This window comes from Pseudonaja textilis, chromosome 8, assembly GCF_049901715.1.
Source record: "Pseudonaja textilis isolate UNSWEBS1 chromosome 8, rPseTex1.2, whole genome shotgun sequence".
Lineage (NCBI taxonomy): Eukaryota > Metazoa > Chordata > Lepidosauria > Squamata > Elapidae > Pseudonaja > Pseudonaja textilis.
Window position 1 is genome coordinate 21,306,613 of NC_141997.1, and position 26,854 is coordinate 21,333,466.

General features: G+C 36.4%; 1 protein-coding gene across 1 annotated transcript; it reads left to right on the forward strand.

Moving 5' to 3' along the window:
* Window positions 1-2,603: 2,603 nt before the first annotated feature.
* Window positions 2,604-24,971, forward strand: IL18R1 (interleukin 18 receptor 1). The gene is given in 13 exon segments (XM_026707479.2): window positions 2,604-2,736; window positions 5,469-5,555; window positions 6,599-6,684; window positions 8,872-9,100; window positions 13,816-13,999; window positions 15,473-15,626; window positions 17,236-17,301; window positions 18,296-18,446; window positions 19,508-19,641; window positions 22,149-22,310; window positions 22,729-22,887; window positions 24,431-24,758; window positions 24,760-24,971. Coding segments are annotated over 11 exon segments (1,692 nt in total). The 5' UTR covers window positions 2,604-2,736; window positions 5,469-5,555; window positions 6,599-6,626; the 3' UTR covers window positions 24,827-24,971.
* The last annotated feature ends 1,883 nt before the right edge of the window (window positions 24,972-26,854 follow it).

Here is a 26,854-nt window from a genome sequence, read left to right on the forward strand (position 1 = left end):
TATGACTGAATGGTTACTTGCATATGAAAACTACGAACTCTTTAACAGCGAGAAAGCACCAGTAGTTCTGACAAATTCCAATAAATAAATAAAATTTGGAAGATATAAAGTGGTGAACTCTTTTGTTCTCTTTCTCTTGTGTCTTCGACTTCTGGTGACTACTGGGATTAGCCCCTGAAATTTTCTTGACTAAGTTTTTTCGAAATGGTGTGTCAGCACCTGCTTCCCAGGGCTATTATAGAGTGGCTAGTCCAAAGTCACCCAACTGGCTTTGTGTTAAATGGGACTAGAATTCACAGTCTCCCGGTTTCTAGTCTGGTGCTTCAATCACTATACCAAACTTTACTTCTATAGTAGAGGTCTTCCAAAAGAGAGTACAGGGTTATCTCTCAAATATGCCTTAGAATGGAATAACAGAGTAGGAAGGGACCTTGGAAGTCTTCTAGTCCAACCCCCTGCCTAGGCAGGAAACCCTACACCACTTCAGACAAATGATTGTCCAATCTCTTCATAAAAACTTCCAGTGTTGGAGAATTTACAACTTCTGGAGGCAAGTTGTTCCACTGATTCTAACTGTCAGGAAATTTCTTCTTAGTTCTAAGTTGCTTCTTTCTTTGAAATGGAATGTTTAACTAGAATGTTTCTCAACTTTAAGATGTATGAACTTCCCACCCCCAGAATTTTCCAAGCAATAAACCTTCTTCTGTCCTATCTCCTGAGAAGAGGGGATACCCAACAGGTGCTCCTCATTCACTCTCTAAAATGAAGACAATCCTGGAGTAAAAAAAAGGAATACCAGTTGATCAATGTCAGTGAACCTTTTCCCATTCCCACCTAACCATCCACAGCAGGGGTGTCCAACCTTGGCAACTTTAAGACTTGTGGACTTCAACTCCCAGAACTCCTCAGCCAGCAAAGCTGGGAGTTCTGGGAGTTGAAGTCCACAAGTCTTAAAGTTGCCAAGGTTGGACACCCCTGATCTACAGCAACCTCTTTTTCCTGTAATATCTTCATGACGCTGCTGCCTTCATTTCATTACAGCTGCAATCTCAGGCAGCCTGAACGAATCCTTAGTTCTAAATTCCCCATCATTCTTCTTGGATGTGAAGCAAAATATTTTCAAGGAAAAAACCCAAGAAAGTCCAGTTGTCTTTTGGAAAAGCATCTGGATAGTTGAGAACCCCCACAGACAATTTGTTGTTCTAGTTTTTAAAATGAAATTTCTTCCTTATGCAGGCCACAAGCTGCAGTAGCTTTGCTTTTTCTGTCTGCGGTAAAATCGGACAACTTCTGAAAAGTGGGATTGCACAGGTTCTACTAACTTCTAATTTTGTCTAAGCCTCCAAGCTGATCCCCAGACATTCACAACTTTAGAACAGCTGACCAGGAGGGATGGACTCTTTCTGCTATTGGTTTCACCATTCTCTCAGCCTCTGTTACTTGGATGGCTTTCAAACAGGCATTTAACTGCTCTAAAACAACACTATAACTGTGTCTAAAGAGAGCTGGGCTATCAGATGCTAATTTCCCTTTGAACCAGAGGTATTCAGCCAGTTCTGACAGGTTCTGGAGAACCGGTAGCGGAAATTTTGAGTAGAGTGGAGATCCGGTAAGTACCACCTCTGGTTGGCCCCACCTCCATCTATTCACTGCCTCCCAAGTCCCAGCTGATCGGCTTGCTCTTCTTTTGTTGCCCTGCTCAAGAGAATGGAGGTGGAAAGCAGGTTAGTGTGTGGGAGGGAATGGGGATTTTACAGTATCCTTCCCCTGCCATGTCTACCAAGTCAAGCCCACCAAGCCACACCACGCCCACAGAACCTGTAGTAAAAAAAACCAGAATACCACCACTGCTTTGAACATACCCCTTAAAGCACTTGTGCAAAACTAGAACAGCTTCGGTTTTGCTGGTCTCAAAGCTCTCCTCCTTTTATAGTCCAAGCTCTTGCCAACTATTGGTAAATATTTCCTGCTGCTCAGTAATTTGAGGTGGGGTGGGGTGAGGTGAGGGAAAAACTGAAGAATCCTTCCATTCTTTGCCTGGATGTGTTCTGCACACCATCAATAAGGACAGCCAAACAATACGATGTGGCAGGGACAACTTCTTTGGGAAAGGGGCAAGAGCAATTTATTCACCCGCGGATTTAAAAAGTTGATTACACCACATCGCTGGTGTAATTTCCTCATCGGAAACGGTTCTACCGGCTCCCAGGCACTCTGAATCAAAAAACACCTCCCAAGGATTTCGACAGGTCTTTTGCCCGGGTGAAGATGTGTAGACGAGGGCACTAAAAAAAACGTTTTTTAAGTGCTTGCCCCCCCTTTCTTGTTTTGAAAGCAATTCTCCCAGAATTTCCCCGTTTAACCAAAGCCCAGTTTTTCCGGATTCGAGCTACGTCTCTCGCGCGGAACATCTGAATCAGCTCACGTCTCTCGTCTAAACAACGGGGCGAGGGCAGGAGGGGGACTTTTGCGGATGAAAGGCGGGGCTTCCAGTCAGGCTCCTCTTTCTCGTCATCCTTGAGTTAGCAAACAACAGGTCAATGCGATCGCGGGCACTTTCCTGAAGGAAACCGATGGTCGTCTTTTCCTCTCTTTGCTGCCAAGTCCTAGGACAGAAGCATAAGATCCCCGCCTGGGGATCGTCAGAGAAAAAAGCTTCGCCTCCAAAGCGTCTGCATTGGCAGCCCATCTCTCAGCCGCACCCCCACTATCTTTGCACCAGCCATCTGGCTTAAGGTAAGAACCATCTTTCCCACAATGGAACCTTCGCAAAAGGTACTTGGGACTACAGGTCCCAGAAGGCTCGGGCCGCGCGTTGTTCGGAGAATCGGGAGAACGCTGGTTAGTTCAGCAGCCTTGGATTTCCTAGATTTGGGCTGCAAAAATTCGGACGACCACTAGATGGCAGCAAAAAGAGATAGAAACCTCTCTATTACCATGTAGTAGCAATGTTTCAGCCCGAATCTGACTTTTCTAAACCAGTGTTTCCCAGTCAGAGATCAACAATTAACGATGCAGAGACCGCACAGTTAAAAATACTTCCTCTCTACTTTTTTTAAAAAAACCATTGTGTTTTACTCTTCTTGATGTAATTAGAGTGATTATAATTGTGTTTTATACTTTCTCCTCACTTCTGTTTTTGGAGGCGTCTTGAAAGTAAATATTGACACAAAATGTTAATCCATTTATCATTTGAGTGCTTCTGTGTACCTCATGGTGTACAATAATAACAATTTACTACACAGAAGCTTGCTGCTCAAAAATTTCTTCATTAGAAATCTCTATTAAGAGCTATTTGGGACTCCATCTCTCTAAAATCCCATAAACGTATTTCCTGTTTGTCTGAGATCAAGGGTGCCCCTTAGGATGGCACACATGGACTCATAATAACAGCAACTGAAACCTGATAATTTTTGTCATTTTTTTCTGAGTTTTACTACTCTACTGCTATACTGCTTATACTTTTACTTCGGTGCTTCAGTAAACAAGTCTCCAGTCACGAATCTCTTTTTGCTAAGGCAATGGCAGCCAACAAGATGTGGCTATGTTACTGGTGGTTAATATGGGAGAGGCTGGATGGCTTACCTGTTGAACCTTACACAGTACAATTGGAGAATCACTTTCCTAAATGAAAGATAAATGAACCTTCTTAATTAGGTCCCAAATTAACCTTCAGGCCACAGAGCAGATTAAATACTTCATACCATTCTAATCAAAAGAAGAATAAAAAAAGAATTGTTAGTTTCATGATTTGGAAATGTTGTGGAATGTTTGCCACCATACCACAATATTCACCTGCTTTCCATTTGCAAAAAGCTATTATTGCAAATCCTTTTTTCAAATTCCTTACCAAGACAGGTATTCCCATCCCATGACTTTTCAATTTAACTTTTGGTTCTGTGAAGAACGTTTTATTTATTATATTTCATTGTAACTTTAAACAAATTTCTCTATCAATGTCAGATTGAATTTTATTTCTTCCTTGTGACCCGTTATCATCTCATCTCATTATTGTATCATCTGCAAAATTGATAAATATTCTGTGTTTACTCTGTATTTTAATCATCTAAGTCACTACATTTTTAAACAGATGAGTCAAACACTTAAGATTAAATGAAGCACTCCTTCCCTCTGATTTGATAACAAAAACTCCCTGAGTGCAATTTTTAAACCAGTTATGTGCTGCTACAAGGAATATATAACTTATTTTATTACCAATGAAAAATCAGATAAGATTTGTTGATTAATTCAGACTATTTCTGCTAATTATCATATTGTTTGTAAGTTGTTTTCAGATTGTTATTGTTATGATTTACTTTAGAATATTTTCATATAGCAATGCACATACAGATAGTCTTCACTTAACAACACTATTTGGAACCAACATTCCGATCACTAAGCCACACTATCATAAAGTGTGATGTCATGTGACTGTAGTTACCACTTAGTAACTACAGTTCTGCACTTCTGGTTGGCTTCATAAAGTGAATCCCATACTATCATTAAGCACAATGTCACACTTTCACTATTTGCAATCTCCTGCCAGGTTCCCTGTTGATTTTCCTTGTCGGAAGCTGGCAGCGAGGATCTCAAATGATGATCACATGACTGCAAAGATGTCATGACAATCGCCACTTATTCAATATCATTGTACATTCAAGTGGTTGCTGAATGACTGCTTATGTGAAGAACACCTGTAATTCCTCAGATAGTCCCAAAGGTGCTTTTTCAGGAGGCAACTGGACTTCCTTGTTTTTTCTTTGAAGACATTTCACTTCTCACCCAAGAAGCTTCTTCAGCTCTGACAGGATCGTGGGGAATGGAAGAACTGAAGAAGCTTCTTGGATGAGAAGTGAAATGTCTTCAAAAGAAAAAACAAGAAAGTCCAGTTGCCTCCTGAAAAAGCACCTTTGGGACAACCATGACCTGGATGACTGAGAATCTCCACAGACTTAATTCCTCAGATACTCCCCGCCTCCCTTTGTCTGCTACCTCATAAAACAGAAGCTAATAATCTTAAATTACACACCAGTGAATCTGATTGAACAATAGGATGAGTTTCCAAGGGTAAATTAATCTGCAGTGGAGTCAATTACAGGTAGTCCTTGACTTACAACCTTTCATTTAGTGACCGTTTGAAGTAACAACGGTATTGAAAAAAGTGACTTACAACTGTTTTTCACACGACCGTTGCAGCATCCTTATGATTAAGTGATCAAAATTCTGGCGCATATAGTTATGACGGTTGCAGTGTCCCCAAGACATGTGATCACCATTTGCAACAGCCATGCTACTGACTTAACAGCTCCAGTGATTCACTTAACCAGGTTGTAAACTGGGCAAGTCACTTAACAACTGTCTTGCTTAGCAACAGGCATCTTGGGCTCAATTGTGTTAATAAGGCATGGACTATATTTGCTTTTAGAAGTTTAGGGCTTCTGTTGATTTATGTTTTACTTTTTCTTCAGGTGTCCAAGAGATAACCCTGTCAGGAGTTTGGCTGAGGAAGAGTGATTGATTGGCCAAAGTCACCTGGGGAACCCCTAAGGTTAAAGGTGGGCTTGAGCCTGGTTTTCCTTTATCCTAGTCCAGGACCATAACTACTACAGTACATTGGCTTTTCCTGCTGTAACTCTTGAAACAGATTCAATAGTTAACATCTAGGAATCTTCAGCTCTTTCTGGTAAACCATGACCAGGTTTATATACTAAGTGGACACAAGCTTTTATGCAATGCTACAAGACAGTGACAATGCTACAAGACAATGCTACAAGACAGATAATATTTTGTTTCTGTGATGATTACACAGGCCTCAAGCGCTGTGTTAGAAGGATGCAATATTATTTCATGTCAGAAACATCAGTGATTGAATTGTGATGGATCATGAATCTTCTCTATCCAGTTGGGCAGCATATATATTGGCATAAATAAAATATCATAGGAATGAAACAGAATGGGAGCTGGATTGTACTCATGCATATGTAATAAAAATTAATTGTCTGTGAACTGCTTGCAGGGTATGGTTGTCTCAAGAGTAAAATAGCCAGAATTACTTGGAAATAATGACCAGAGAGGTCATTGGCACTTCCAAGCCAATGTTGTTAGTCTAGAAAAGACATCAAGTATTTATGATTGCCCAATGATTCTACAATAATTCTATAATAGCTAATTATGTGTAATATGAAAAATAAAATCTATGATGGGCATAGGAATTTATAAAGATGGTTAAAAGAGAAGTTGAGATGGCAGCCTTGATAATGCAATCAAAGCTTTGCCTATTTCTAATATGCCTGATACAAAAATGGGTGAAGCTTTGATTATACTATCATTGCCACCATCTTGACTTTTTTGACTGTTGACATGGGTAGCCATGTTTGTAAGGATGAGTTACAGCAAAAGAATAGCTCACCACATCAATTATTGAAATGTTCACTTTCTTAAGTCTGATTCCTAGTTCAAATCTTAGATTCAGGTGTAACTATTATGTATGTGTTATTCATATCATCACATTAAAGACTAGTGAATTATAGTATTAGAATTAAATTTTAATTAGGATTTTTTGAAAAATGTGTTTTGTTTGTTTGTTTTTGCTTTATAGGAGAAACTAAACTTAAACTAATTTTAAAATGTGTTCTGAAAATCTGGCAGTTTTGCTAACACTGATCCTTAGCTTTATCAGCCCGGGTAAGTATAACTCTTCTTGTTTTCTCTCTTTATCTTAAAACATGACATTTTGGGTTGATTGTTTTAAGACTGTCTATGCTATCAGAGGCTGGCTATCACATGCACATGACACATAAACGTTAAAATAATGGAAAGTTGTTATGGGTAACATTTGAGAAAGGTATGTTGATCAGGCAAGATAAGCTGGCAGTTGTGAATTTACATGTTTTCGTTTCATCACAATGTATTGTGGCTTTCATGTAAAAATGCACCATTCAGCAAGACAATAAATCAAAAGTGGTTGGGGTTTCAGCCTCTAAATATTTCCAAGGAATGGAAATTATCTAATACTAATGAAAAATAAATGTCACTGCAGTATCATTCATGATTTGAGTCTATTTCACATAAATATCATTTCTCCCCTACTCAAACCACAATATTTTATAGCTCTGTTCCATATCTACTTGTTGTGACTCGGAGGTTGGAGCCTGTTCTGTTAGAAGACACAGGCTCGAGTGATGAGGAAGATTTGGCATTGAGGTTTGAGCCTGCTTTGCTGGGAGACACAGACGTGAGCAGGAGGAAGAGGAGGATTTGGCTCTGAGGTTTGAGCCTGGAAGTTTCAGAATCATCTTCCTCCCCAGAATCTTCCTCCCTGGTTGTGCCTCAGGTGTTGGCAGATAATCAAGAGAGCGTGCCGGAGTCCTTGGCTCAGGATCAAGCCGAGGAATGCTGGTTTGATGCAAGGCAAAGACGCAGGCAGAAACGTGAAATACAACGTAAAAGGAAATGTCAAATCAGGGACTGAGATAAGAGACTGACATGCCCCTCAGAGAATATAAGGGGGCGTGTTAGCTCTGAATCCCCGTTCGGGTCAACTTGTTTATTTGAGTTAGCAGTTTGGACAAAATTCTCTGTGTGGCGTTTGCCTCTGATTTATGGTTCTGCTCGTTATCAGACTTGGCAGGCAGCTTCAGGAAGATTGCCTAGGGCTGCTTCAGTCAAAGGAATTTAACTCTGTTGTTCCTGGTTCTGTCTGTTTGTGTATTTTCCTTTGGAAATTTGGACTCTCACCTCGTGGCCACAGGTGAGACAGAACATCTATGTATGCTACATTACACAGTTTGAAATACAGCCATTTATCATTAGCCTCTTTTTGATCTTACAACTGGACTGTTCATTAATTAAACTAAGGCAAGAATATATCATGAGCCAAAGTTTGCTTGTTATTGTGGCATCATTGTCAATAAGATCTATATCTCCTTTTTACTAGTGGTCTGTGAAATTTTGTGACACAAATGCTTAAATACATAAATCCTTTTGAGGTTTACTATTCTGTTTTAGAATCATGAAATATTGATGAGGTTCCTTGAAAAATATCAGTTAAATAGTATGAATATGATGGGTCTCCTAGAGGATTTGGAAGATGGGTAGGGTAAAGATATTAAAAAGTCAAAATGGCACCTACAACATGTGTACAAATGGACAGGCCTTGTATCACTCAGTTGCTTCTTGGCCTTTTGGCACCAACTATCCAAAAATATGTCTGCAGGCTGCCAGAATTGCGTTGACCAATACAACAAACAAACTTAATAATGCAGCTTTTGTTAGCTGGTGATTCTGGAATTCTAATGTACTAAAGCAGTGGTCGCCAACCTTTGCAGCTTGATGGCCCGATTGAGTGGGGGGGAAAGAAAACTGTGCCACATGAGTGGTGGGCCAGTGCGCAAGCATGCATGCATCTCGCCTGGTTCTGAATAGGCCACATCCCGGGGTTGGGTGGGGGGACCCCTGTTCTAAAATTCTAAATGTTGTAAACTGTATTACTGTATAGAAGGCAAAATCAGAAGGTGACTCATGAAATCAGAATCAGAAGGTGATTATATCTTCTTTGTAACAGATTATCATAAGGTTAAGCTTTTGTTAGCTTCATAACACAAGATGCAGTGGAATTGTTAACAGATGCAATAGTTAAACTGGAATTTAAAGAGGTTAGAGCAAGAAGTCAAAATGAGGAATATTGCCATTTTATACTTTTCTTTCTAGGATATATGTAAACAACTTTTTTTAACCAAAACAACAACAACAATAAACTGCTGCCATGGACAAGTTATGCTATAAAGTTGAACTATACTAGCCCAAGTGTTATCATACTTCTAATAGTAACAAATAGTATTTCTATTTTCTATATGTTTTCATTTTCTGAAGGAAAGCTTTGCAAAAGGCACTCACCTATTAATGTGCTAGAAGAAGAATACTTTTCATTTTGCTGCCCTAAGAAAGCACAGCATAAAGGACAAGTTATCAATTGGTATAAAGGGAAAAAAGGAGAAGAAGTATTAATTCATGGAGACAGCAGAATTGATTTGAATGGGTCTAATTTGCGATTTTGGCCAATTTTACTGAATGATACTGGAATCTATCAATGCTGTTTCAGGTAGGTACAGTATATACATAGCTATGTTTAAGAAGGAAGTTATATTTGTCCATTTATCCATATTTGTCTCTGTTCTCCAACCTTATGATCCATCCTCAGTTTCCTGGATATCACCTTCGTCAATTTGTGGCCAGTTAGCTGATAAATGGGCACAAGTTTGCCAAGCTATGGGAGAAGTCTTTAAAATGGCAGCTGGGTATCCCCTGGGGGCCACATGGCTGAATGCCTGATAGCAGCAGAATAGTGGTGAAGTGGGTGACTAAACTCTGGTTGGTGAGAAAGGTAGAAATGAGATTTTCAGCAAGTCAGAAGTCAACCAGAACAACATGTACTTTTGAACAACTATTTAATTTTTTCTAACAACTTTTTAAGAATAATTTTTATTAATTAGAAAATTACATGGTAAATCCCTTATTACTACAAGGAGTTTGGAGTGCTGACCCATAGTAAAAAGTTGTTAACTGAATACATTTCTATTTTGCATGCGTTGGCAAATTTGTATGTTCCAGTTCCACAAATAACAACAAAACCTCCCCACAGTTTAAGGCTATTTATTAATTTAAAGTATAGGTTCATATGCTACACAGGTTATAAAAAAAAAGTTGCCTTGTTACCAAGTTTGGGTTCCCTCATGATATTAATTTAGTATTATCAGAAGGACCAAACCCTAGTAATTAAAACAAATGGGAGGAGAACCCCATATGTTCCAAGATAGTTGAACATTAATGTTGTCCTACCTAGAGAACAATTCCAATATAGGTATTGGGAAAAGGTTTGCAACAGTAAAACTTGCCACCCATGAACCAGAAAAAGAAAATGCACCCTTTAGTTAGGTAAATTTAATATGGAAATCAAACTTCCTTCTTTAAATGACAGTAGAAGCTTCCAGAATAAAAAAAAGTATTTTATCCTAAGTAAACTTCTGAAATAGTGCATTGCATTTTTTAAAACAATGTTAGTTATATGCACTATAAAAGGTATAGATTCTTCATGGTAATGCATTTCTTCATAAAGTATATATTTTGTTCCAGATGTTACATTTCAGTAATATTCATTTACCCAGTTTAGTAATTTGAGGTAAACCATCTCTTTTGCAATGGAGCTAATGCTGCATGTTCCCATGGTAAATTTAGTAATCATTTCTTCCTCAATAGTGATATAAAAGCAAGAACATTTAGTAATCATTTCCTCCTCAATAGGGATATAAAAGCAAGAAATCCATTCAGTATTTGTAGCATTTAAAGTTAAAGTATGACAAAGTGTTACATGTATTAAAATTTCATCATTACAAAATTATTCTAATCATGTAATACATGTAAGCAGCAAATCACCTTTTCCTTTGGAGTAATTTTCAGACTTAGTTTCTATTACTATAAAGGGCCATGTTTCAATTCCAACCCATCTAAGTCACTAAATGAATGGATGTATAACAGAACACTTAATGAGCACTGTAAATTATAAGTAAGTTAGTATAGAAGACCAGTCCTTAGGCTAGTGTATCTCCAGGCTTTTATGCTTTAGAGCAAAAACGATTGTTTGATGTGTGTGTGTCCAATTTCCAACTCAGTATCAATTGTCTTTTTTTCAAGATCACTGTAATATGATCTACAAAAGATATTCCTGTTAGAATCTTACCTGCTACATTTTGTCCCAGCACTGAGCTTACAGTATTAAATTAAATTAATTTTATTTCATTCTTAGATTGCCCTATTCCTAAATGACTCTTGGGCAACTTACAACTAAAAAAACAATGTACAGAAAGTAAAATCGACTTGAAAGGCAAAATGCCAGAGGAAAATCAAAACAAATAAGACCAGAAAACCAAAACAAAACAAAGTGGTGGCTCTAAAATCAACTGTCACCAAGCAAGGCCTGGGAGAATAACCACATCTTTAGCAATTTTCTAAGTAACATAAGCTTGGGAAAAATCTATGGGAGGAAGCTAATTCCAGAGGTCAGGAATTGCAGCAGAGTAATTGCCTCTCCCGTGTCCTGCCTGCCAGATGACATTCTTTAACTGAAAGGATTTGGGGCACACCCACTCTACTGGATCAGATGGCAAGGATGACTGGAGACAAGCAGATAGCCAGGCCCTATGCCATAAATGACTTTAAATATGATAACCAGACCTTGAATTACACCTGGGATGTCCTGAGTATTGGAACTTGTAGAACACCAATTTTGGACCAGCGGTAGTTTCCAGATAGTTTTCAAGGTAGCCTGATGTAGAGCACATTACTGTAATCCTGTTGAGATGACTGCGGCACAGACAACGATATGTAGGACGTCCCAATGCAGGAAAGAACATAATTGGTGCACTAGATGTATCCATGGAAAGAAAGAATGGCTATTTCATCTTCCATCTGCTCTTTAAGCAGGAACTGAAAGTTCAAGAGGCTCTCAGATTGTCCAAATCTGAATTGGAGAAATGATAATGAGAGGCCAAATACTTGCATTTTCAAAAACTTGGAGTGTTTAACTGTAGTCTACAGGGGAAGTGATTAAAAAACAAACTCCTAAAGTCCTATCTTCCTTCTCCAAAAATAGGCCAACTGATCTCAGAGAAATCTGGGAGAAAGCATTTTAGGAGATTATACAGTTTCCTAACCTTCCAGGAGAAACATTAATTCCACAAGCCACTTCATCCAAACTTTTTGCATGGCTTCCTCCAGGACTGAGGGGGATTGATAAAACTTTTTTTAATGTGAAATCTCAGTTTATTCCTCCTTTCTCAGTCATTGGCCTATGCCCAAACATCAGTTTAGAGCTTCTAAGATCTTTCAGAATTTGTTGAAAAAGAAAGATAGCCAAAGTCTTCTGGATATCATCATCATCTTGGTGCCACTAGTCTTTAAAACTTTAAAGCATTAAGAAGCTTTGAATCAGTAAACTCTGTGGCAGAGCACAGATACATAATAACACTGTTGCTTCAGAAGTTGTGGTTTGTTTATTCAATTTTCTTAGTTCCAAAGGCGATGGCACAGTTTTTAGCCACAATGAGCATGTATAACAGGAAGAGTATTGTAAATTATTTTTTTCCCAAAATGTCTGCAACAGGAAGAATGTTACAAAAATTATGAATAAGTCTATCTCTCACTGAAATGATACTTAAGCACTTCACTACTATGATTTACATAGATATTTCAGCAACTGCATTTTAAGAAAATGATAAATTCAACCTTTCATTGTTTTAAAGTGGAATTTCCAAATATTCTCATGTGTATTAATTGTTTTATAATGGAGACAACATTGATTATTTTCTCCACTGTCATTCTAATCTCTTGAACCTAAACTTTTTGGCAATCATGAAAAAGTTAACTCCCCCAACCTTCTCATTTTATATATTTGTTTCTTAAGGCCTCTAATCAAAACTAAAGCATAGTTTCTCTCCAATTTTGAAGTATGCCCTAGAACAGAAGAAAAATATTATCCTTCCTCCATTTTAATGATAACAAGGACAATAATAGTCTTTTATATTTATAAAATATAGCACCATTCATTGTACTTTTATTAATATTATTTACATAGGTCTCTAAAAAGAATGAAAAAATATGTGTGGATATGAATTTAAAAAATGAAGAAAAAACGGATAAAATAAACGTATAACCTGCCTTGTATAGTAATTTTAACCTGTGATACGCTTATTCCTCCCATTCTAAACATTGTATGATTTATAACCACAAAAAAAATGTCTTCTATATTAATCATGTATATTCAAGAGTATTCTGCTGTGATACTCAACACATTTAATTGGAAGTGAACACCCACATGGCTGTTGTACTTCTAGAGGCCTTGAATCTTTCTGATGGGCCTAGTTCTTTCTTTCGGCTGCCGGCTTGTTCTCCATCTGATTGTTGGCCAGTTGCTTCTTCGTTGTCCACCTCCCATGCCACGAGTCTACTGTTTTTCATTATGCCTGTAAGCCTTCCCACACCGAATGGCAAAACTCCAAGATGGTCCACCGGAGGCTCACCATTTTGAGGATTGACAGCCTTGTTGCCATTTGCCACCTACTGCTGGCTTCCCCACTGACTTTCCTTGTTGGAGTCCAGCAGTGAAGGTTACAAATAGTGACCAAGTGTCTATGGGATGCTGCAACCTTGTAATTCCGAGCTTGTCACCAAGTTCCTGAACTGTGATCATATGACCATAGGGATGTGGGACAGCTGCAAAAATGAGGGGCAGTCATAAATTTCACTCATTCAGCATCATTATAACTTTGAATGGTCACTGAACAAGTGGTCATTAAGCAAGGATTATCCATAACACAATTTAAAAATGAATAACTATACATCTTTGTGTATATATTTGTCTAGCTAAACTGTGATTATAAATTACTACAAGAGAAGGAAGGAAAAAAGAAGGCATACTTGTATCAATCAACATGGATGCTCATTTGATCGGACTTTTCTTCACTCTAGCACTTCTGAGTGAGGTTTAAGTTGATCCTGATGGTAAATAAGCAAAGTAGTAGCTGTGATTGGCAGTCTAGTTCAGCCATTGGAATAGTTGGTTTTATCCAAGTTTTAGGAAGTTTTAAGTGTGTGCCACAGTAAAAAAAATGGGCATGTTCTTAAACTTTTGAGATCTATATCCTTAATTTCTTCACATGGATTTCACAAGTTTGTTTCTGATAATATGAAGAGGTTGGATGTATATCTCCTCCTTGAAACAAGTATTCTGCTTTATATGTCACATTTTGTGTCCCCATGCAGAAATGGAACCTGGAAGAAATCCTGTAAGGAATGGTCCTTAACTGTCATCAAGAGAAATAAAAGCAATTGTTTCACTGAAGAGCATTTGCTTACTGGAAGAGATGGAATAATTGGGACAGAGTATTTTTTCACATGCAGTAGTCCAAATGATACTGCAAATGTTATCAACATAACGTGGTATAAGGTACTTTTAAAACACTTTCTTGTTTATAGAAGAAATAATTTATAGTCAGGAGGAAGGAGATAATAATATACCACAATGGAAAGTGTCATTCACTGCATTCATACTCTGGAATAACAACAGAAATAAAAATGACCGTATACGTTGTGAACAACATTGTCCTCCTCTTTGTTTAGTGGTCCTGGTAGTTTCAATGGAGTATAGTGTATACTATAGAGATGGTATAGAGAATCTTTCAGACATTATTCTGCATCATTTAGATAGCAGTTCATGAACCTTTCATAGTGGTGACACTTCTCCACTTTGCTTGTAGAATTGGTATACAAAGAGAGGACTTTTGTCAACCACTACCCATTTGAGGAGTTACACACTTACTCAAAAAACTCTGAATATAGCTAACATTCATATCCTTGTTTCCATAAATGGTGAAAATAAATATATCAAGAATCCTAGCCTGAAGCTGATTAGAGTTTTAAACTATTCTGCCAGTGTCTTCTACAGCTGGACGGCAAGTCCTAGTCAAATTATCTGTTGTTGAAAAATAATTTTTTTTTAATAAATCCTTCTTTAAATGTCTTTTTAACAGAGATTTGTATAAGGGGAACATTTTATTTACAGGTAGTTTCATTTGTTAATTCCATAAATGCCATTTTATAATACAAACTTATGTTGGTAATACATTCTAGTAATAGCTACATATTTCACTGAAAAAGAATGAATATTGACATAAGGTTGTTTCTGCATTGTATTCATTCTTTCCAAAAGTTCTTTTATTTTCTTGGAGTAGATTTAAAGAATTGATTTTAAGCAACTAATTCTGGGGATTTAGTTTAAATATCAAAATCTATGCATACTACTTGTCAGCTCTGAAGTGAACCTGTCTAGGGCCATTTTGGAGGCTTCAGGGTTGCCACGCTGCGAAGAAGGGATAGGGAGGGGGGAGAATAGTTATATGGGGGTTTGTAGCCAAAACAAAATAGTTTCCTGTGGGAACCAAGGACATTCCAACATGTGGCTGGAGGGAGGAGGAGCACAGTATCCAGGCAACGAGCCAATGCCTTGATTGGTCAATGTGACTGATTGTTTGGAGAAACTTTTTAATCAGGCAGGAGCTTTCGGAGTCGTTTTTCACCAGCTTGTGCTAATGTGATATCTCCAATAAAATTGTTCTTTGAGGAACTTGTTTGCCTTGGAGTTCTTCTTTCTATGGATCTATTACTTGGAACCCTGACATTATTCTACTTGGGTTCTGTAGGACTTATTCCCAGGTTAAGAATTCTAAGCAGAATAATTTTTGAATAAAACAAATGAATGCTTAATGCAATCATATTTATCCAATTGATTAGAAAAAAGAGATTGATGCATTTTTTTCCAATAGGACAGAGAGCTTTATCTTACAACATGCCCACTTTAAAAAAGAAATCTGTATATTTTATGTTATAATAAGCCAACTTGTAAACATCTTCATTGAAACAGGACTGCATAGAGAATATTAATAAGAGAGGTGAAGAAGAATGGTACATTGATCAGTTAACAAAAAAGGATGGTGGAAAATATACATGTGTAAAAACAATTCTTCATGCAGGAAAGAAATATAACAGCACAAGTACCACCAGTTTAAATATTAAAGGTGAGGCTATGTAAAATTGTTCAATGTCTTGGGACCACAATCAGTGGTGTTCTTGCTGTAATGTGACAGATTTGAATTTTAGTATCTTATGAAGTAATGGAGAACTCAAGAAAACAACACAGAGAAAGACTTTCCAATCCTCTTATCTTTATGGATTACATTTGCTTAAGCTGTCCACGCTTATACATGTATTGGCTAGTAATGCAAACAGCGCTGGAGAAAACAGAGGCCCAAGAGATGACTGTGTGCACAGACAGGGTCTTATAATAAGTCCTCTGCACAGCCCTTCAATTTTATCTCATGCCAGCAGCTTTCTATCAGAAATTATCTCCACTTCAAGTCCTTCATGCTTGTTGACTGTATAACTGGGTGAAGTAAGCCTTATTGCTTGATATAGGTCTGTGATGGCGAACCTATGGTACATGTTCCAGAAGTGGCACGCAGAGCCCTCTCTGAGCACGCTAGCCTTCGCCCCAGGTCAGCTCCGCCGTGCATACATGCAAACACCTCCATTGGCCAGCTGGTCTTCGGGTCTCTGCTGTGCATGCATGGGGGGCAGGGTGTATGTTTGGAGATGTGCATACATGCATGGGGGATGGGGTACATGTGCAGGGGTGGGGTGCATGTGCAGGGGTGGGGAGCAGGGGTGGGGATGCACATGTATGTGGGGGGGACATGCATGTGTACATGGGGCGTGTGCATGCATGAAGCTGGATACATGGGGGCACGTGTGTATTGCATTTTGCATGGGGCGTGCGCATGCAAGCCATGCTGGGCACTCAGTACTGGAAAAGTTAGCCATCTCCGATTTAGATAGTCCTTGACTGTTGACCACAATGGAGTCTGCCCATTACGGTCATCTGAATGTCATAAAACAGATCACCATGGGATTGGTTCCAATGTTATATCCTTCTTTGCAGTGGTCATTAAGCAAATGAGGTAGTTGTAAAATGAACACCATGGTGGTTAAGTGAACCTAGTGTTCACTATAGGACATTTTTACTGAAAAATTGAAGTAAATACAGGTTTTTGGGCAAAAAAAAAAATCATAAATCATGGGATTCTGAAAATGGTCATAAAGTATGGGTTTCCAAGTTCCCGAAATGTAGTCATGTGACATAGGAGATCAGCTGTCAGAACTTTGGAACTGGCTCAAAGTGGGTCGTAAGTACCTTTTGTGGGAGGGGGGTCTGTCATAAGTTTGAATGGTTGCTAAGCAACCACTCATAAGTTGAGGACTCCCTGATATTATCTTGCTTGGTCCTGTGAGTATGCATGCCGCTAATGTGGTTCTTGTTTTATATGCAATGCATCATACCTCTATTTTGAATATGATATTAGAAGACCACCATAGTGAACATCATTCTGCTGTACTGGATTCTCCCCTCCTTAGAGAGGAAAATTCAGCTATGTAATTTTGAGAATACATCCTAATGGTCTGGAGCAGTCCAAAATCATGTTTTTAAAATGAAGAATCATCTTTGATTAAATGGCCAATTCACCTAAAAATTTAAAATAAAATGTTTTATGTAAAGACAACATGTTAGCGATTATGATCATGATGGACTTTAGGAAAATTAATTTAAGTTATCTCTTTTCTCTTCCTAAGATACTGAGGAAAAAGTAACCCCAAGGCTAATTGGACCTCGTCATAATGTTTTCACAACTGAAATAGGTACTTCTCTTTATTATTAATCTATGATGATGCTTGGCTATATCAACAAGTTTGCCTTTTCAAAAGCTGGCTGTATAAATTGCCTTTAAAATATCAGATTTTTCTGTGCTTGAGCTAGAATGATATTACTATATTACTAAATAAATGATGTTTCTTGGTTTATATCTAAATCCAGGATCTGTTCAAAATAGTCTGCACTACTTCTAGAAGAGTAGAGTAAGAAAAGAGCATTTAGAAACAAGTAGCTGGCAGGCCTTTGAAAGATTTCTAAAGAGAAATAAAGAGTGATATTTTAATTTAAAGAATTAGTTATTTTTCTTGTCAAAGAAGTATCTTTATCCACTGTCATTTTTTAAAAACAACTGGCTTCAGAGATTTCAGAACATCCAGGTGCTTTAGTTTTCTAACAATTTTGTAGTTCTGTAGTCCATAGCATGTAAACTATTTTTTTTATCATATTCATTAGCAATAGATGTAGCATGCAGGATTGTGGTGCACAACAATCTATAGTTATTATTGTAGTTGTACTATGAGAAAATATTTTTTTGAAATTTTAGAAAACTTAATGTATTTCAACATCCTACAATGCTTTCCCTCTTTTGAGAATAAAAGAGTACCAAAACATTGTTGGTAAGTCCTATGGTACATAAGGTATTTCATAACAAATGATTATAGAAGTGGAATTCTAATATTGTCAGTTTGAAGGGCCAGTGAAGTCAATTTTTTTTCTTCAAATTTCCAACTTCTTATTTGTTGTTATTTGTAGTTGTTAAATTATATTAAATATATATCATCAGGTCAGGAATTCCAGCAGGTAGGAAATATTCATTGAAGAAAAGCTATTAATCATTGATTTAAAATTTAATACCGAAGAGGATTAAAAAGGAGAATATTTCTGGATTGGCAGATCATTGTATGAAATTGTGACTTCTCCTTTGTAATATTTATAAGTCTTTGATTAAAATTATTAATTTTAAATAAATATTTCTGTTAGGTAAAGAGGAAATCCTCAATTGCACAGCATTTTTAGGTCATTCAAAGAACTTTGTTGAATTCTCCTATGTACTCTATTGGATCGTGCATGGTAAAGATATAGAAATATGTCAGAGTAATAGTTCACTGTGTCAAAAGGTCGAACATAAATAGTAAGTACTATTCATAAGCAAATATTCCGTACACTTATGTGATAATTAGACATTTAGGTAGTCCTTGACATATGACAACAAATTGAGCCCCAAATTTTTTGTTGGTAGGACATTTGTTAAGTGAGTTTTGCTCATTTTGTGTCCTTTCTTGTCATGGTCAATAAATGAATCAGTGCAGTTGTTAAATGAATAATATAATTGTTAAATGAATCTGGCTTCCCCATTGATTTTGCTTGTCAGAAGTTTCCAAAAAGTGATCACACGACTCTGACTTTTTCAATGCTGTTGTAACTCTTAACGATCACTACATGAACTGTTATAAGTCAAGGACTATGTGCATTTTAAATTTTTTGGGATAAGTTTTGCAATGTGATTTACTATGACTAATATCCAATGTAATAAAATGACATATTTGTACTATAAAAAAACCTTTAAAAAAAGTCTGTCCTATTCTTTGGAGAAAGAATAACAACTGTTTTTCCTAAATGAAAATTCCGTAACAGGAATGGGACTTTATGGATAGATGAAATTGTTCCTATTTTATTCATTCATAAAATATAAACCAGCCATTTTTTAAAAATGGGAATAAGCTAGTTATTTAAACTAATCTTTTTACGCTTTAATTCCCGGACAACTTTCTTCAAATACCTTGCAAATATACTGGAAATGCAACTTCTGGAATTCATGCTATGGAAGTTGGAATTTTAAGTAGTGAGAAGTTTAAGCAGTAAATAGATATGGAATTTTAAGTTGTCAATAGTATAGATTTCAAAGATTTCAGGATAAAGAACACAATTTAAGGTATATATTTCCAAGATTAACAAAGTAGTCAACAGAAGAATATTTCACATACTTGGGAGCTTCCAAAATCCTTCCAGATACATCAAAATGCCTGAAGAAGAGAGCAGGACTAACTTTTATGACTGAAGAACAAATTAATTAATTGAATTCAATAAGTTCTCTTCTGTTTATTTAAAAGTTAAGTTCATTGAATTCACTGAGCTTTCCCCAGAGTAAATACTTATAGCATTGTTATTCTATCAATTTCCCTTTCTTAACAGTGATAAAAATGAAACAAAATATGTTATGAAACAACTTTGGTTTAAACACGTGAAAGAAAAGGACTTCAATTCTTCGTACCAATGCATCTTTTCAGAAAATGGTTTTGAAAATCAAACATTTATATTGCAAAAAGGTATTGTATAGTTTAATCTAGTATAAAAATTAACTTTTAATTTAAAAATTAAATACAGGTGTCTCCATATGACCCATATCAGTCTAAACTGATATGGAGGAAAAATAAACTGTAAAGAATAAACTGTAAAAGAATTCTTAGAAAATGAGCAAATAATTTTGTATGTAGCTGATAATAGAACTTGAAAATTATGCAAGGCTAATTACTAGTTGAATTCTATTTTAATTTAAATTTGAGTTTTTGTAGATGTAATTGTTTGTTTCAGAGATAGCAACTTAATACCCTCTAACATATAAACATTTATGGTATCTCTAGATAATACTCTCATACACTCAGACCCATCTCCTAATGCAGGGGTGTCAAACCTGTAGCCCATGGGCCGGATGCGTTACGCGCTGGCCATGGCCACCCCTGGTTTAGTGAGGCAAAAAGTTGTGATATATCACATGATGACAACATGACGCCACAAGTTTGACACTCTTGTCTTAATGTAATAAAAATGTATTTTTTAAAAATGCCGTAATGTTTTGGAATTGTCATCTAATATCTTATGCAAATTCAGGGGAAAAATATGAATTCTTTTAATAAATTGAGTGTTCAGTTTTCTTAAAAAATGGGAAAGACATCAATATTATTGTACAAAATAATATGATTTTCCTCAGCAAAGATCAGTATTTTTGGTTAATTGATTATATTTTTAAGCATTTATTTTTAGAAAAACTAATGGCATTTCAAGTCAACTTTGGATAGAAACACTACATAGATTAAAATATTTTATATTCATCTACTTTATCAAAATGACTTTTGGTTAAAGTGTTTACATAGAATAACAATGAGATTATAGTTTGCTGTTCATAAGCCAGTTATTCATCACCAATACCTACAAACTCATATATTAACCTCACTTACTTAAACTCAGAAGATACTAACATATTTGTTGATAATTCTTGGAAATAATAAAAAGGTCTTTCCATGAAGTTCTCTGTTAGTAGACAAAAAATTAGGTGATTTTTAATTTGGGACTTGCATTCTTCTACTTATATATAAAATTCAAAACTCCTTAACATTGATTTTTATTCTATAAAATTTAGAATGAGTGTACTTGTCCATTTATCTGCCAATGTCCCCATAATTTATTTCTTTGTATGTAGATTGTAGAGGTGACAGTGAAATATAATTTTATCATATTTTATTTATACATATATTAAATTTTATTCCAATCTCATTTTAAATTGTATTTTATTCCAATTCCATTTAAAATAGTTATCAGATTTTAGTAATAATTTGTTTGGAGCTCGCACTTTGATATGGCCCATGGGCTAATCAATAAAGTAAACTATTTCTTTGTAAAATGTATTAGCTGCTTGTCTTGCCAAATGGTAACTCTGGGGAAGCTTACAATATTAAAAGATAAAACTGCATGATGTTTTTGATTCTGTTTTTAAGGATTATTTTCAGTGGTGGTATTCAAATTTTTTTACTACTGGTTCTGTAGGTGTAGCTTCGTGGGCATGGCAGGGGAAGGATACTGTAAAATCCCATTCCTCCCCACCCCACTTACCTGCTTTCCAGCTCTTTTCTCCTGTGCAGGGCAACAAAAGAAGACCCAGCCAATCACCTGGGACTTGGGAGACAGAGAATAGATGGGGCGGGACCAGACAGAGGTGGCATTTACCCGTTCTCCAAATTAGTCAAAATTTCCTCTACTGGTTCTCCAGAACTTATCAGAACTGGTTAAATACCACCTCTGATTATTTTACAGAAATGAAGCTTTGTACTGGTAGTAATCTATGAGAAGGGCCTTGAGAGACAGGATGAAAAAATGTTGTATAGGGAGTGGTCAGATAAGAGAGGGCATAGTGGAGAGTGGGTGGAGAAAGGCCTTCAGAAGGGACCATCTCTAGCTTCTCAGGCTGTAAAGGAGATGGTCGAAGATTTCTACTTTCTTACTTGCAAGATTTTGTTAATATACCCTTACAATTAAATTAAATTAGCTCATCTGGTCATGTTTCCGGTCTGGTGTCCCTGGAAAGGCTGATCATCTTATAGACAATCTGAAGTCCAGCTGGCATAAAATTGGCTGGATACATTACTGTATAAAGAATAATTGAGAATGGATAAAGCCTTCTATGTATCCGCTAAAAGTACATGGTACATGAATTTGATGTTTAGTTGCTTCTTTAATGCCAAATATTGATCTTGAGTGAAAGCAAATGGACTTTCTAGTTCTGAATTGGTGGCTTCATTTATATACGATATAATATATAAACTTAGAAGGCTATGTTAAGGTTACTTAATCATAGATAAAATGTTTCATATCTTTATAGACTGTAAGAATATTTTTCTATTTTAAGATAGAAGTACAAGGCAAAATATTATTACATATATTTCTGTCTCAAAGCATACTAGAAAGGGATTTGGCTAGAAAATATTTTAAATTCTTGTGATTATTGGAAAAGCTTGCCTTCCTATGCAATAATCTATTCTCTTCTTCTTTTTCTTTCTAGAATCTAATCCAGATTTACCAGTTCATGCCTTTACTGCTGGAATGATAACTGCCATAATGTTTTCCTTTATTGCTGTAATGATAGTGGTTCTCTGTGTAATATTCAAGATTGAACTTGTTTTATTGTTCAGAGCTATAACGGGAAAGGATGAAACACTGGGAGGTAAAATGATTGATTTGACTTAACAAAGAATAGTACTGATTTAAATCCATAAGGATCAAAGGAGGAAAAAAAAGAAATTATAACTTCTTCACTTTTTATTGTTGTAGTCTTTCTCTATTCTGAAAGAAAATAGAAATTAGGAATACAGAGTTGGTTTTGGAAAGTAACACAGATACACAATTGTTCTACAAAATGGAAAATTATTGATTCTGTTCATCTGTTTCTGTCTTCCTTTGGCTCCGCATTTAATATGCCATAAACAATCTTTATTTGATTGTTTTATAAAGGAAATAATTACAGAATAAATAAATGTTATTTAGCCAATCGTACAACAAAATAGGAGAGCTTGCCTGAATGTCATTCCTATAAGTAATTATGTCAGAAAAGTATGCTGACTCTGTGAATTATTTATTTATAGATGGAAAACTATATGATGCTTTTGTGTCTTACCTGAAAGACTGTACACCAATATGTGGTGAAGAGAGAAAATTTGCTCTGGAGATACTGCCTAAAATATTAGAAGACCATTTTGGATATAAGTTATGCATTTTTGAACGAGATATTTCTCCTGGAGGAGGTAAGTAGATGAGACAAATGAATATATTGGTAAAATATCTTTTTCTTTTGCTTAAATTTAAAATATACCACAGCAGAGGTGGTATTCAGCAGGTTCTGACCAGTTCTGGAGAATTGGTCATGGAAAATTTGAGTAGTTCGGAGAACCGGCAAATACCACCTCTGACTGGAGATTTTACAGTTTCCTTCCCCTGCCACGACCACCAAGCCATGCCCACAGAACTGGTAGTAAAAAAATTGAATCCTACCACCATACCACAGCCATTTAGTTTCCTAGAAATAGCATCATTGAGATTTTATTATATACTATATATCAGCGGTTGTCAACTGGTGGGCCGCGAGAAAATTTTGGTGGGCCGTGAGAACATTTTGGTGGGCTGCAGAGAAATCTCACCCCCAGAGCACCCCCCCAAGCAATTAATCCAGGCTGCACAGAAACACAAAGCTGCGCTGCCCACATGGCCCACGGGAACCCTCCCCGCCCGGTAAACTTGCCTGTTAAATTGCTATTTTTCCTTTTTCTGACCATCATCTGTTCTGCTGTGCCGGGAGATTTAGATTAGCTAGGAAGCAGGAAATAGTTGGATTTCTTGCTTTCTAGCTGGTCTTTAGATCTTCGGCTCTGCTTTTAAGCATAGCCAAACCTCCCTTAGGACTGAAGGTTTTATTATTCAATGCAGACTCATGGCAAGCAAATTTGAGAGACTGAGTTAGCTGATGGCAGATAGATAGATCACTGAATGATTACCTGTTTTGCCTGATTTTGGGTAAAAGTTGCTCTTTTTTATATAAAAAAATCAATATTTATAATATTTACATACAAGCCATGCTCAGCCAATCACATGACCACCAAACCACAGCCACAAATTAGGCCACGCCCACAGAACCGGTTAGTGGTCCCTGGGATCTAAAATTATGAGTTTGGTGGTCCCTGAGGTCCAAAAGGTTGGCGACCCCTGCTGTATATTATATACTGTCTTCAAACACACATACACAATACAGACACACACACACACACACACATATATTCGTTTGCTGTGATTTTGGAGAAAAGTGCTGAAACTCTTGGCTTGTTCTTTTGCTCAAATAAAAAGCATTGGATGAATGAAGCAATGATTCTAGATGTGGTATATGGTTGTTTCTGAAAATATTGCAGATAACATCTCCCCTCCCTCCCTCCCTCCCTCCCTGCCATCCATCCATCCATCCATCTGAATTTGTCCTAAGCTCTGAAATGTTCAAATTTGGCTGCTGACTGATTTTAGCATAATTATATGGTTTAACAGACACACACACACGCACACACACACACACCCCCCTATTTATTACTGTAACCTTTTAAATTTGTATCTGTTTTATATTGCTTTATTTATTGATATGTGCCACCCAGTCTATTTGGAGAAGATGGGCCACTATATAAATTTGATTAATAAATTAAAATAAAATATTCAAAATATTTTTTGCATAAAACATTAACTAAAACTAGTAAAATATGGATAATTGTGGTTTCATAGAAATAAAATATAACCTCTTCTAACTTACAGCTATTATTGATGACATCCAAACATCCATTGACAGAAGTCGAAGATTAATTATTATTCTGAGCCGAAACTATGTCTCTGACCAAGTCATGTACGAGCTAGAGATTGGACTGCATAAAGCCTTGGTTGAGAGAAAGATCAGAGTCATATTAATAGAATACATGCCAAAAAATGATTTTGATTTCTTGCCCAAGTCGTTGGAACTTCTTTCTTCCAGCCAAGTGGTGAAATGGAAAGAAGAAAAATCACTACCTTTAAATTCAAAATTTTGGAAAAAGCTTTGCTATGCCATGCCTGCCAAACCAACTATTTCAGCTGCTTGTCAAGGGGTAACAGGACAGAAGAAAAAGAACAAATGCCTTCTGTATCACTTCTGAGCCATCACATGCCTACTACTAGATCTTCATCACTGTTGCTTGGCAGTAAAATATAAGAATGTGTTCACAGATACTTGGGAGCTGCAGAATTGAGGCTGGGTGCTTCAGGTTGTCCTATCTGTGTCATTAGACTTTATTTCAATAATATATTTATGTATTGTTTAATTCAGTATGTATATTCCATAGGGATGTCCATCTTTTTTACACAATATGTCAAAATGCCGGACTTCTGCCTTACAGATTTATTTGAAAAGTTGGGGTCCAATGTCAACACGTCAAAAAACAATCGTGTTTTCTTTGTATTTTATTGCTGTTTGAACCTTAAATGCAGTAGATGTTGATAAAGAATCAGAAGCCCAAGAGAGACAATTGAAGCACTGCAACATCAATTAGAATGATGCACAAAATGCAAGCATTTGTTGAAAGATGGTTGACTTACCATTTACATTGTCTTGTAGAGTTGTAATTGCAGGAATGTTCCAATCTCGGATGGCAAACCTCAGATAAAGAATGTTTCCAAGCAAATACAACTCAGGCAAACAAAGTCACTAATCTATGGATAAAGGAGGATTAGAGAGGGGAAGTAGACATATGTTAGACTTTAACTAGAGATAATTAATTGTATGGATTACTGTGCTGAACAGTAACAAAAGTTAAGCAGTAACCAAAGTTAACCAATGAGGGAGGATAACTAAAAATGTATATAAATGCAAGACTATACACCAATAAAGATCACCATGATTCAGTTGTTCATGATCAAACAACTCGACTGCCTTGTCATTACAACAATTGTCCCCAATTAACAAGAACTATATTTGGAGTTCAGCTCTGTATGTGAGAGAGAGACATTGGAAAGAAAGCACTGAAAGATACCCAATACATGTGAATTCATTGGGTTTTGTGTTATTTAACTTGGGCAGGAATCAGTCACAATTTTAGTTTATATCTGTGTATTGCATATATGAAATATATAAAAGAACCAGCTGCAGCAGCAATACTCTGCTTTTACAGAAAATTCATGCTGACACTACCCTTAAGTGTCTATAACTGTGAACATAGCATCTGCCTTGAAAGTGCTGGTGTATTCCCTGAAGTCCTAATGGTGTCAAAGAGTCCTGAGAATGGCTGCTAGTTGGAGTCTGGTGCTGCATATGTATCCCATATGTTTCAAATATGGATATGGACTGCATAGATCTATCATTCACAGCTAGGTTATCTGATCAGGCTGGCATCAGCCTGAGAAAATTCATCTAACATAGTGCTGCTGCTACAAGGTGACTAAAATACATTTATAATATATAATAACTTATTACCCTGGAATTCCACAGGGTTGTATGTGATAACACATTAAATTTGATGGATTGTATCTACTGGATGTTCTTAATAGAGGAATTTCTCTTTACATAAGATATTTCTCTCCAGGACAAAATTCTTCAATAAAAGGGTAGATAACTTCAGATTGCAGGTCCTTAGAGTTTTCAAGTCCTTCAAGGTTGTTTTTTCTGTGTCAGAAAGAAAATAATGTTAAAGTCATAAACACTGATTTAGATTTAGGCTGGTCCTGGTTTTCTCTACTTTTTTTTTTTTAACCTTGAAGCCATGTCTATTTTTGTTACACAATCCTATGTTCCAGTTTGTGATGGAAAACCATTTCTGTATATTCACTTCTCAGCTTACACAAAAATTTTAAAAAGCTTTTAAGCAGCAGATAAGAATGGAGACAACCAAGGGAATGTAGGTGGAATAAAGGCCACTTTAAGAGTAAATGTGTACTAGACATTGCTTTGCTATGATTTCCATGTTAGATATTTGTTAAACAAACTGACTGACTTTTTGCTGTATTAAAATTTAATTACATCCAAATGTTGAAGTCTAATGACTGAAATGTGTTCAATTGTAGTATGCCTTAATTTAGTATCTACTGACTCTGTTGCAATTTTTATTTTTAAAAAATACAGAAAAAAATGTGTTAACAATTGTTCTTTTCAAAAGGAGTTATATAGATATCTGAGTTTTCTCTGATTCTTTAATAATCAATTAGGGATATCCA